Below are 13133 nucleotides of genomic sequence, written 5' to 3'. Positions count from 1 at the left end.
CTTTAAAACAGTACAGTAGATATTACCCTGCATTAAACAGGTGCCTCCAAGAGCAGCAGTGTTTGTGAGATTCATTTGACAAATGGCTGACAAGTCAAACACATACACTAGGAGAGAGGTATTTTGACTTCCCATGTGATCTCTTGACAACAGTACCTGCAAATTCATCACTTCCATTTCACAATCATTAAACTGGAATCCAAAGTGTTCAATAAGTATGCAAGACCCACAGTACAGATTAAGAGGGCCATAACTCAGTCTTGGTCCATTTAGGTAACAAAAAAAAAAAAAAAAAAATTAAACACTGCGTACAAATAAGGTCACTTAAATTAGATAAAATGGAAGTATGTAAGTAGCTTCAGAAAGCAAGTTGTCAAGCTGATGCAAGAGTAGTGCGATGGTGGGACTCTGTCCTGGTGTGTTTGTCTGGGTTGCATCAGCAGCCCAGACAAACAGGGTTCAGGGTGGGGATTATGTTTGCATTAGCGCATTGTGACAAACTCCTCAGATGAGGTGGGATGAATGGCAACAGTCTTGTCAAAGTCCGCTTTAGTAGCACCCATTTTGATGGCCACAGCAAACCCCTGCAGCATCTCATCGCAGCCGAGCCCCTGCATGTGGAGGCCCACCACCTGGGGAAATTACACAATTTAGGGTGTGGTTTAAAAAAAACAACAACAAACTTTTGCACAACAAAATAAAAAAATAAAGACACCAACAATCTCTTCAACAAGACAGACAGCTCCTACCTTCTCTTCCTTGCCCACACACACCAGCTTCATGATACACTGACTCTTCCTGCTTGTAATGGCGTGATACATTGGAGTGAAAGAAGTCTTGTAGATCTTCACATTCTCCTTTCCTTTGGATTTAATGGCCTCTTCTGTGACACAAATATGAACATGTTGAATATATAAAATTACAGCATGTGCAGACTGTGGTATAAACATGGTCTCAGCTAAATACATCAACGTCAGGGGTGTACTCACCCTCTGTGAGCCCCACAGTACCGATGGGTGGGTGGCTAAACACCACTGTAGGGATGCTGGAGTAGTCCAGCTTGGAGTCCTTTTTGCCCTCAAACAGTCTGTGTGCCAACTTTCTGCCTGCAGCAATGGCAACTGTACTGACAAATAACATATCAGTGAGGTCTGAATAACAATAAGTGTGCTACAAAACATTTTACGGATAAAATGCTTTATTCTAAAACCAGAAAAGCAGGTATAAACCAGTATTACAGCCACATTATTTTAGACCGTTTCCTGGGCATGTTAACGGAATAAGGATAAGAATCAAATAAGGCTGAGACTCCACCACATGAAACTTTAAGAATATGTCAAGTTGCTGCTAATAAAGCACAAATGCCGCTGAGTTTTGACACCAGCTTTGTATACATGGACTAATGAAGTAGATGCCACACCTTTGGGCTTTCCTGATTTGTTCTACTTCTTACCAGGTGTGAGAAGAGCTTTGCCACAAACATCCCCTACAGCATAGATGCCAGATCGAGAAGTGTTCTGGAAATCATCCACAATGATATGGCCTCTTTCATCTATATCTACACCCTGACAAACACAAGGACAAGAAATGATACAATTTATATAAAATCAGCAAATATAAATGTGAATAAGTTAATTAAACATGTTAAATTACCCTGATTCATTCAGCTAAACGAATCAGCAGCTCAGATGACCTTGCTTAAAGCTTTGAAGAACGTCAGTGATGGCATATACACTCGTTTTGTTGCATTGCTTCTGTTCTCTAGTCATATCGTACTGTTTATACCACACAAGTAGCAAGCTATTGAGAAATTCTGTCTATAACATAAAACAATTACTCATCAAACTGAGCAAGATCAGATGTAAATCAGACACCCTCACCGAAAGCTTCAAAGTTAAACAGCCACATGTCTACATGATAAGCCCACCATGAATGAGCAGATTATTACCAAGACTCCAATGTTCAGTCCAGCTATGTTGGGCTGTCTGCCGATGGCCCACAGAAGGCAGTCCACTTCCTCAATGGTACTGATCTTCTCTTCATCATTCTTGTTCTCTGGGTCTTTGGTGACGATCGTCACCTCCAGGCCTCGCTCTGTTTTACTCACAGACTTCACCTGAGAGTTCTTCCACAAATCAACACCGTTGTTTTGCATTTCTTTGGTGCAGTTTGCACTTATGAAGGCATCAAAGTTCCTCAAAACCTTCAAGTACAATATAAGGCATGTTACTGTAGGGCTACACACTGATGAAAGATGGAAGAATCATGTGTGGGGGCTGTTTTGTTCTTACTCCTGTCTGTCGAATAATGAGGGATGTTTTAGACCCCAAGGTGGCAAGAATGCCTGCCATTTCCACTGCAATGTAACCAGCTCCCACAATCACACTGCGCCTGTCAGGAAGACAAAAACCTTTCATTACAGATGGAAATGTTCCCGATGGTGTCAAAGAAAAAATAAATATGTACAAAAAGCTTACTTTGGAAGGGTTTCAAGTTCAAAAAAGCCATCACTAGTGATGCCCAGACTCGCCCCTAAAATTGTCAAGATAATAGTGTTCAGAATTTAGCAAATAAATAGATTCAATTAATACAAACTGCTCAATTATGAGGCTTCACACAAAGGTTATTTTCTTTTCTCAGTAAAACTTCTATGTAGTCAAGATTACCTGGAACTTCAGCATCACTCAAAACAGAAGGCTGCCCTCCGGTGGCTATGAGGATGTGAGGAGCTGTATACTTTCTTCCACTGACCTCAACAGTAGGCTCAGCGTCTTCTGTAAACCTGGCATAGCCTTGAATGGTGTGGATTTTAGCCTGGAGAGGAGGAGATGTTATTATTTCCCAATAAGGAGGGAAGTATATCTATATTTCTAACTTTTGACACATTCAGATTTAACATAATAGAAAACTGGACCTACCTTGTCAAGATTATTGCGATAGATGCGATTTAAGTGTGTGACATATGCATCCCTTTTGGCCTTAAGGGTTCTGTAAACAAACAATAGAAATTATTAAGACAGTCAAGGACATTTCTATCTGTACATGATAATTTGGATGAGACTTGCAGAGGCTGATTGATTTCTGGCTTCAATAACAGTTCAGTGCTATAATTTAGCAGACGATTCTTGCTTTGGATGGGAAAAAACACTGCAGCACAGTTTGTTCAAATGATATATTAATCATGTAACGGGGTTGCAACCTGCATGGGCTGGACAAAATGACACAGCTGGAAACATGGTCATAGATTATTAATGAAGGGCTCCATTATTAAAAGTGGTTTTCTATAAAGAGTAATGAGTTGCAGTATCACTGATAACTGTTGCTTTTTCCCCAGTTATCAGTGATACTGCAACCCATTACGATGTTTTAGCCACACCTTAAACTGTTGCCCAGCCTTGTTAAGAATGAAGTACTCCTGGTTAAAGTTTGCTCACTCCTTACATGGGCTTTTCTTCAATAGTCACACTCAACCATAAGACAGAGAAGTGGGCAAATGTGAAGAAACAAAAGAGCAACAGATGCAGAAGTTCTCTGAAATAAACACCACTTTGTTCCTTCCAGCTTTCAAAAGAGCTCATTGTAGTTGCATAAAGAAGTGAAAAAATAGAATATGACACCAACAAATTCAGAAACTTACTCCCAACTGAAACGAACGTTTCCAGTTTCAAAGCCATAATCGCTATGATCATGTAGATACTCTGCATGAATGGCTGCATTCCACATAACCTGCGAAAAATGGAAAGGCCCTGTTACTTTTTATGTATATTAATGACTTGTTTGGGGTCTTAGTTAAAATTTTAAAATACCATAAGAAGAATAAAAAAAAAAAGAATGTACCTTTTTGGGAACACAGCCAACATTGACCTAAGAAAACATTGAAGGAGAGAATATCAGTACATCACAATCTTGATGTAACTGGGAAAAGTCATGGTAAATGTCAAGGACTAAAGGACTAAACATTATTATAGGATGTGTATATGGGATGTGTGCTTCATACAATTTTTTTTATATGAGAATTATGGGATGTGTGCCAATTTCCTCATTTATATACCAGAGTTAGGAAGTGAATCTTGTAGAGTATCTTGTTTTTATGCAATCACCATGTGGTTTAACGGTTGTAGATCAATTCTGTTGAATGGGTGTTAAAACAAGTTAAATATTGATCTCTTTCATTTCTAAGGCATATAAGAACAAACTTTGGTGATGATTTTAACTCCGATAATAGTTTAAAATGACAGGATTTAGGTCCAATATGTGTTTTCTTCGCCGATGTTAGTTTGACTACAGGATCGCTGTTTTTAACTAACAAAAACAGCGATCCTGCAGTCCACGTAACATCCACGAAAAAAACACAATCAACCCACGAGAGGAGCCCGGGTGCTTCCCATTGAAACTGACATGTGTGTGTGAATGTTGTAGAAAAAATAAAAAGGAAAACTGGGTTTTTATTTTTACTCACGCAGGTACCTCCGAGTTTGTGGCTCTCGATCACGGCGGTGGATGCTCCGAGTTCGGCTGCACGCCGAGCCCCCGCCAGACCTCCAGACCCTCCGCCGATCACCAGAAAGTCGAACCGGGTTGTCTCCGCTACTGACTGATCCAAAGCCATTCTGCAGCGGACAACTCTGCGTCTACGAAAATACGAGAAAAGTTCCTGTCTGAGAAGAAATCTGTTGGAAGCTCGCGCCCGGGTCAGCTGGATTAATATTGCCATAACCAGGAAGTTTGCAAGCGTGGGCGGTCGACGATTGGGGAATGGGAGGGTCAAGTGAAAGCCACTGCTGTGTCATTGTGAATTGCAACAATGGTGTGTAAATCCCAGAAACAAGTTCACAATAGTCATGGTGACTCTCACATGAGCCACTGCATGGAGGTTACAATAACAGGCAGATTCTGCAATAAGATTTTTTTTTAATTAAATACACGTTATTTTTTTTGGTACGTCAGTGCTAACGGCTCAAGATCAAAACAAATATATAATCACGAGAGGATTTCACGGTATGTACAAAAAAAATGGGGGAATGTTCGTCAGTCAAGCCCGTTAAAGATAATAAACATATTGTAGCCCTACTCACCTTGGTAAAACCAGTGACACTTTAGGAAGCAATTTGCAGATTCTCTTCAGCAGCATGTTTGTTTTTTATTGCATTTTCACCAGACACCCCCACAGCGTGCTCGCTCGTATGTGTCCACTCTGAGCAAGCAAAAGCCTGTTGTTTGATTTTTATCGCTTCAAATACAAAAGCTTTAAACCACTTCCTGTGTCGTTATCTGTGAGCTCACTGCGGAGCCCGTTATAAATAACTACCATTTGTCTGTCTAGGTAAATAAGGACCTGCGGGAGAACTCTCCAGAAAAGTTTAAATTTAACTCTGTGATCGTGGATGCTATCATATTTGAGGGCGTGGATAATATATAACTACATGCTCATAGCTTTACGTTATTTTTGTAGCCGATTTAGATTCTAACGTACTTATCCCAGAAACCATAAGGAGTTGGCGTGTAACCTCTTTGGGAATGGCACGGACGTTGCGCACCATTTGTACAGTTGTCAAAATCAAAATATAACTTCCGTTTAAACCTTTCAAAATAGTAGCTACTTTCACAAAGGTTTCTGATTACAGTCATTAACTGATAATATAACAAAATTAAATTTATAAAGTAAAAGAACGGGGCCAAAAGGGTGGCCTTGGGGAGTCGTGGGCCACATCTAGAATCTTAGTGGCCCTCCCAGGTGCCACCCCAAGAGTGGAAAATTAAATTCTTAACATTTTTAAGTTTAAATAGACCTTTATCTGGGTAAACTTCAGATGCCCAAGTGTAAGTGAATGTTGTATGTAATTTATTTTAATGTGTTGTTAATCTACATCAATACAACAATGTTATTGATCATCATGCAGAATTCATACATCATCTCACCAACTTCCTGAGTGGATGATGATAATAAGAAATGTGCAAAGTTAAACAGCCAAGAATTCTGACAAAATACTGAGAAAGCTTTGGCTCAATACAAGTTTTTCTTGTTATCAGTGAAGTGCAAGTCTTTGCATCAATGATTAAAGGCATACAATACAGAATCTCCATAAGTAAACAAATGTTGGTAGAAAAAAATATCAATGACTATTTTCCTTTACAAATTTTTCATGAATATTTTACATTAGATGACCACTTTAGTTGTTATATTCAGTTAAATGAAGGCCCCCCCCCCACCCCCACCCCACCACTACTGTTCTTTATCAAGTAATAATCAGTAATAAATAACACTTCTGATTCCTGTGCAAAATACTATTTTTTATCCAAATGTTATAATGTGTAGTAACGTGTTCATTATGTTGGTGAAGTTTATAATAAAACTACCAATCTTAGAGAAAAAAATCTTTTAAGTTAGGCTAGTTTTTTTGTTTTATATATATATATATATATATATATATATATATATATATATATATATATATATGACTAATTAAATAGAATTTTTATTAACAGATATTTTCCAAATGTAACTCAGACAAATTATATTCACTTAATCGCTTGCAGTTGGATTATGTAGCCCTTATTATGATAATAATAACTATTATCCACATTTGATCATAATGTTATTGTCCAATGTAAAGTGCAACTAGTTTATAGAATAGAATAGAAATACTTTATTAATCCCTTCAGAGAGTCCTCAGGGAAATTTGGGTACCAGTAGCAATACAACACCAACAGTAAAGCAGGACAAGCACAAGACACAATATATACAAGTACAAAGCAAAATAGAGGCAAATGGAATGCAATAAATATAACAATAATAACAATAAGATAAGTTAAATAAAACAATATAAACAAACATTGCACACAGTAGAGGTGGTACAGATTCCCAGTTCACTATTGCAAGTATAAGTTTAAAAGTGTTTCAGTGTCGTTTTCAGAAAAATTTAATAATTTCAAGTGTCAACAACAACAACAATAATAATAATAATGAAATAATAATAATAATAATAATAATAATAATAATAATAATAATAATAATAATAATAATACCTGTCCAGGGTGTACCCTGCCTCTTATCTGCTAAAATGCTGGGATAGGCTCCAGCTCACCCGCGACCCGTAATGGAATAAGCGGTCAAGATAATGGATGGATGGATAATAATAATAATAATAATAATAATAATAATAATAATAATAATAATAATAACAACAACAGCTTGTTTCGAGTTTTTATTTTGAAACTAGGAACACTTCCGGAATAATGCCTCTTAGCTACAGACGGCTAATGATAGCTAACTCAAAGCGATTCGGTTTGCTGCGTAGATTATCGTAAACATCACGTCCAAATAAGGTATTCTTGTTGCATTTATGCTCTTTAAAATGATATAATATACCAAAACGTTTAATTATACTGTAATCGGGTATTTGTTCGAGATTTTGCTCGTCTGTAAACATAAACATTGCAAAAGCGGACCGTTGTCCCGAGACCCTCCTGTAGGGCCTTTTTCCTACATTCAAAGGAGGACAACCTAGGACGGCAGCTGCATGATGCAAACATAGATAACTGCATTCCATTTGACTTATCACTTTCTATCTTCTGGGATGTATAATCCGCGATTTCAAGAATAATGCACAGTCATAAAAAATGCTGCATGAGCTGTGTTTGAGAGGGGAAGGTGTATGGGCCTCGTCCTAATGTCAGCACTGCTTTGTAGCGTTCACTTACACAGCCATTAAAACCTTTTTTTTTCTCTCTCTCTCCACGCAGGTGGGAACGCCTCAGTTGTAAGTTTACTGCTGCTTGAGTGTGTGTCTACGCGAGGAATAAACCCAGGAGGACATCATGTGAGGATGGATGTTTTCTTCATTGTAACATTGTCGCTTTGGAATCTGTAAGACCTGCTGCCAGATGACCAGTAGACAGCATCACTCACCATGAAACCTGTCAGCTACCAAAGCATGCCATCATCTGTTAATGGTGGACATTCAAATTTGGCATTGGACCACCTATTAAGCACCACCAATGTGCTGTCCTGTGAAAAATGTGGATTTACTTCTGCAGACGCAGTTGGGTTCAAGAAGCACATGATCGAGCATATGGGGACAAGGTTTTATTGTTTTTATTGCAACAGTGTCTCCTTCAGTGAGGCAGAATTAAATGAACACTTGAAGCAGCATACTTCAAAGTATCCATTCAAATGTCCTCACTGTGGACAGGGCTATATGAGGAGGCGGTGCCTTATGAAGCACATTGACCGATTGCATAGTAAAAACATTAGTCAAGGACCTGCTAAGCCTGGCATGGCTAAAAGTTTACATGTCCCTGTCTCCAGTGCCTTAACAAGTGCACCCACTTCTGATCTATCACCACTCCGACCGCTTGTCCGGGTGACAGTACCCACCCCTGCTGCAGTACCCACCCCTGCTGTCCTATTGAGAAAAGATGATCAAAGAGGGAAGACACTGGACACAAATTTATCAAATTCCACCAGTGGCAATACTGAACGTGTCCCCTCTCTAAATGGACTCATCCAGCACAACAGGGCTCTAACAGTTTCTCTACCAGAGGAGGTAACAATCCCAGCTGGCTGTCTGGTCGAATTAGTCGAGGTAAAAACTGTTAATGGGACTAAGGAGCTAAAGTTGAGGCTGGTCTCGCAACAAGAAAATGAATCGGTGATAAAGGACACAAAAACTGCGGTTTGCCCAAATACTACAGGGGGAAAGTCATTATTATTGTCCACGCCACATTCCCCAAACACAGTGAGGTCTATGTCTATGGGGATGTGCACAGTCAATAGGAAACAGTGTGAAGCAAAGGCAGTAAATGTGGAGCGTCCAGCTGTTGTCCCAGCCAATATTTCCTGCAACCCTCCTAGTCTAGCGAGCAAAGAAAAAAATGGATTAAAAAGGGCATCATCAGAAATAATCAACTTGGAGTGTAATACAGTCATCCCAAACAAGGTTTCCAAAAGCACCCTCAGTCCGATGAGGGAAGGAAATAGTGGGATCAGAGTTACACAAACTGCAGCTGGAAACCACGGTGCAGCTTCTCCTGCTGCCATAGCGGGCAGAGTTGCTAACAGGTTGAGTACTTCCTTGCATCCAGGCATGGGAGCAAGTGTTCCTCAGAGAGTGATGGAGGAGAGAAAGAATGCAACTCTGCAACATTCCAAGAGCGTTCCACCCAGGAGGGCATCTGACACAAACAGTGTTCAAGATGTGTCGGCAGCTGTGAAGCTGGAGCCGAGGGAGAACTGCATCAGAAGCAACAGTTCTTCAAAAGCAGTGAAGGAGGTAGTGTGCTTGAACCAGCAAAGCACACCAGCTTCTAAATCTTTGAGTGTTCCTGTAGCCGCAGTTACCCAAATGAGACCTTCACCAATTTTAGTGAGTAAAGACAATGTTGTAAATCAACCTTTTCCAATACCCAGGACACTAAGAAAACCCTCACCAATAAAAATATCCATCAAATCTAGTCACACAAATCCAAAAACATCTCCTTGGACCCAGGAAGTCAGATGTAATGACACAGCAAAAGGTAGCAACATGTCAAAACCTGAAAGTTTTCCAGTCATTTCCTCTGTGTTTTCTTTGAGTGAACAGCAAGAGGGAGGTCAAGGTCCTATCCAGCCATTGGTAATGGCTCTGCGAGGCATAGTGATGGATAAAAAGCACAGTTCCAACAGTAAAACTCAAGATCATATTAAGATAACAAATGGCACTGACCAAATGTGTAAGGCTCTGACGTCAGAGCAGTGTGCTCGGGCGGACACAGCAAATGGATTCTTCACCCATGACGTGTTACTAACAGAGCAAGCAAGTCAGTCTTTAAAAGCAGAAGATGAGGATAAAGGTGTTCTGCATCCACTTGCACTGACCCAAAATAGCAGCCTTGTCAAGGAGGAGAATAATGACTCTAAAATATCAGGTGGTAACAAACACAGTCCCACTCCTGCTTCAGAGTCTTCAGCATGTGAAGAATCTAAAATTGCCCTGCATGTAGATAAAACTGCCTCGCATGTCCAGGTATCTACAACTACAGATCCTCTACAGGAAACAGACAAAACTGAGCATGACGTCTCAAAGTTTCTTACTATTTCTCTGAAACGGGTACAGGTCGGTGTGTGGAGGAAACGCAAGAAGGGACTGAAACTTAGAATATCCCGATACAAGCCTCAGACATCTGTGAGCACCATCACTGATTGTACATTTATTTCCCTGATGCCACTGAAGGAGGACCAGCTAGTACAGCAACCAGGCCCGAACCAGCCGGTGGTGGTGCTCAACCATCCGAAGCCACGGATCTCTGTACATGGAACGAGAACAGACACATTTGCTGACATGAAAAAATCTGAGGCGGTTCCAAAGTGTCAGATCTTAAAAATGAGGCTGAGCAAAGTGATGGGACAAAAGTATGAGGTGATGGGATGCACCGTCGGAGTCTTTCCATGAATGTCTTGCTCGTTAATGGACTACATTTATGGGAGAAATAAATGGTGTTACAATGGAATGAAGTTATCTTAAAAAAACTCATAAAATATTACGGCAATTATTTTCTTAACGGGAGCGTAATGTCTAAAATATGGACATCAGCAACATTGTCTTATATGTATTATATGGAAAAATCATGTGCAATGCAGTTTGACCGTTTTGAGTCATAAAACCTGAACTGTCTGCCACAGTAGATTGTATACAGTAACTCACAGATGTAAAGTACTGTTTCAGAAGTTAGAGAAACCATTAGATCTGCCCAAGGTATTAATGCATGATGTTTATTTGAAGCCGATTACTTTTTAAATTTGCATTACTAATTTTCATCTGGCACCTTACACATGTGGAATGGGATTAGCCTATCAGTAAGTGATGGGAAAGGTAGAAATAATGTTTTTTTTATGATTTCTTATGGGTTACAACTCCCATGCAATAAAGCATATAAAAGTCTTAATGAAGTAATAATCTGAATTCATATAAAGAGAAGAGCTCAACACAAAAAGTTGACTTCCAGTTGTCTTGTAATATATTTAGCATTTTCCAACAGTGCTTCTGTTTATTTGCGTTGTGAGAGGACTAAACGCATATGCACTTATGACATCTTGTTAAGGTAAATATTTGAAACCTGATGACTTTATCATTGTCCAAAGCCTTGTAGAATTAGAAAAAGCCTTCAAAATTGGCCAAATATATCAGAGCTATGACGTGTGCTGCAGCTGATTTTGTAGTGGTGCATTCAGGGACACTAAAAACTCTTGTACTTGGGGAAACTGACAAGATGGGAATAGTGAAATGAAGAGATATACTCCTTATTGTAGTCTTTTGTTACCTTTTTTTTTATCAGGTTTGGCTGTTATAAATCACTGGATGTAATGGATTTAAAAGCTTTTCTTTTTTTTTTGTCATTTGAAGTCTGAAGAGAAATGTTAAAGTTGTACTTTAAATTGTAGTATTTTGGAATGTGTGAAGTTCACTGGTATTTACTACTTTGCTGGATATTCTTGGTCATGAGTATGAACATTTTGGATATTCCCTGATAGGTGCGTGAATGTGCCAATATTATTGATTGCTGTGAGGCTAGATGTTCCAGACAGGACCAAGGGTAGTCACAGTTGAAAGATAGTTTTTGTTCAAAACTACAAGTTTAAGGGTCTTTAAAAATCATTGTGCATTCTTATTTAAATATTTGGTCCTGAGTACACTAATGTTTAATTTAAATCTTGTCAAAGAATTTAAATGTGCATTAAGTCAACAGACATCCTAATGCTTGTTTTACTTTTTCATCCTAGTTGTTCTGAAAATGATCTTGGACCTTAAATTTGTCACTGTGCATGACACTTTAAGGTCCACCTGCAGCTAAAAAAAAAAGAAAAGAAAGATAATACTACCAGACAGACATGCAGTTCTTTGTTTTTGTGTTTTCCCACCATGAAGATGCTCAGTGTCTGTGGAAATCCTTGGGCCCTCAACCTGTTGTACATTTTTCAAATGTATGAAATGAACATAATCATCTGTTCTGATAATTTGTGGATCCGTTTCTCTTCTTATGGCAGCATTTTGACACCTGTGTGTCCTTGTTTATAATATAGTATAATATAGTCACGTTGTATAAGGTGCTAGACCTGTGATTAAATTTATTGGTTTTGATTGGCCTCAGTTTTTACTTTTTTTATCATCTTAATATTTTATTGTAAATATACCTATAAATATAAAACATGACAACTGGTGTTGGGACTTGGTATTTAATGGCAGACTTTGCATCAACATTCATGCTGTGCTTTCTTTACACTGCAGTATGTGAAGCTTCTGTTCAGTCCCTGTCATAGATTATTATTTCAGAATTTGACTGTCTGGCTTTTCAGCCATTTCTCATTTGTTGGGTTGTCATGTTCCAGTCAAGTGTTTTTAATTTTATGAGATCATCAGTGTTTATTATTGTAATTCATGCTTTTTTTTATAACAATTGTGTAACTCCTGTTTTTCTATTAAAACAAATCAGATATCACCCCAGTTTTTCTGATTTACTTTCTCTCTTTCTTTTGTTGAGTCTCATTAAATTAAGTGTTGATATGAGAGTAGTTTCCAAGCTGGCATCAATGGCCCTTTGATCTACAAGCAACCCACCCTTGCAGCACTCGGCACACCAGACCTTTGATCCTTTTTTCTTTTTTTTTTTAAGCAGCAGATGATACCAGATGTGATCCCCACAGGGAGCCAGTGCCTTGAGAGCCAATCAAAGACTCCAAGATGTTTATTGGTTCCATATAAAACAGGCTAATCATCACCTCAGGAATGGAGACTTTAAAAAAAAAATAGAAAAATCACTTGTTAAATTTGTTTAGTCAAACAACTTGCTGAATGATCAGTGTAAGATAATGTATTATAATTCTACATAGTCATTTTAATCTATATGCTCTTAATTTCATCAAGATCAAACAGAACAGCGGTATGAAAAAATAATAAAGCTGAATGTAATAAAATACTTTTTTTCTATTAGTCTGAACAAAATGCTGCACCTTGCAGACGCTTCCTCTATGCAAAATCATTTCAATGCCCGTACAGACAAGGCTGGGAATAGAGAATATTATTTTTTAAAAAGTAATCAAACCAGATTACATTTGGAAAACAAATACACATGTATGTTAGTAAAAGATGTCAATGCAT

At 38.6% G+C, this 13133-nt stretch overlaps 2 protein-coding genes across 4 annotated transcripts; one reads left to right on the top strand and one right to left on the bottom strand.

Annotated features, from left to right (window-relative positions):
- Positions 1-399: 399 nt before the first annotated feature.
- gsr (glutathione reductase) lies at positions 400-5369 on the bottom strand. Of its 3 annotated transcripts, XM_041990526.1 has the most exons (13): positions 5076-5369; positions 4460-4631; positions 3838-3864; positions 3638-3726; positions 2919-2988; positions 2667-2814; positions 2478-2532; positions 2292-2391; positions 1949-2203; positions 1454-1565; positions 990-1121; positions 750-883; positions 400-632 (listed from the first exon to the last, which is right to left on the bottom strand). In XM_041990526.1, the coding sequence occupies exons 1-13, from the start codon at positions 5129-5131 to the stop codon at positions 483-485; spliced, it is 1500 nt and encodes a 499-aa protein (XP_041846460.1). In that variant the 5' UTR covers positions 5132-5369; the 3' UTR covers positions 400-482. The 3 variants fall into 3 exon arrangements, with proteins under 3 accessions (XP_041846460.1, XP_041846459.1, XP_041846461.1); XM_041990525.1 differs by lacking the exon at positions 5076-5369 and having other exon boundaries at positions 4460-4729; XM_041990527.1 differs by lacking the exon at positions 5076-5369 and having other exon boundaries at positions 4468-4583.
- A 1871-nt stretch (positions 5370-7240) lies between these two features.
- LOC121643381 (zinc finger protein 518B) lies at positions 7241-12469 on the top strand. The gene is made up of 2 exons (XM_041990769.1): positions 7241-7326; positions 7744-12469. Exon 2 carries the CDS (start codon positions 7911-7913, stop codon positions 10428-10430), a length of 2520 nt encoding a protein of 839 aa, XP_041846703.1. The 5' UTR covers positions 7241-7326; positions 7744-7910; the 3' UTR covers positions 10431-12469.
- The last annotated feature ends 664 nt before the right edge of the window (positions 12470-13133 follow it).

Source organism: Melanotaenia boesemani, chromosome 7, assembly GCF_017639745.1.
Source record: "Melanotaenia boesemani isolate fMelBoe1 chromosome 7, fMelBoe1.pri, whole genome shotgun sequence".
Lineage (NCBI taxonomy): Eukaryota > Metazoa > Chordata > Actinopteri > Atheriniformes > Melanotaeniidae > Melanotaenia > Melanotaenia boesemani.
Note: the sequence above shows the minus strand (reverse complement) of the source record. Positions and strands in the feature narration are given on the sequence as shown.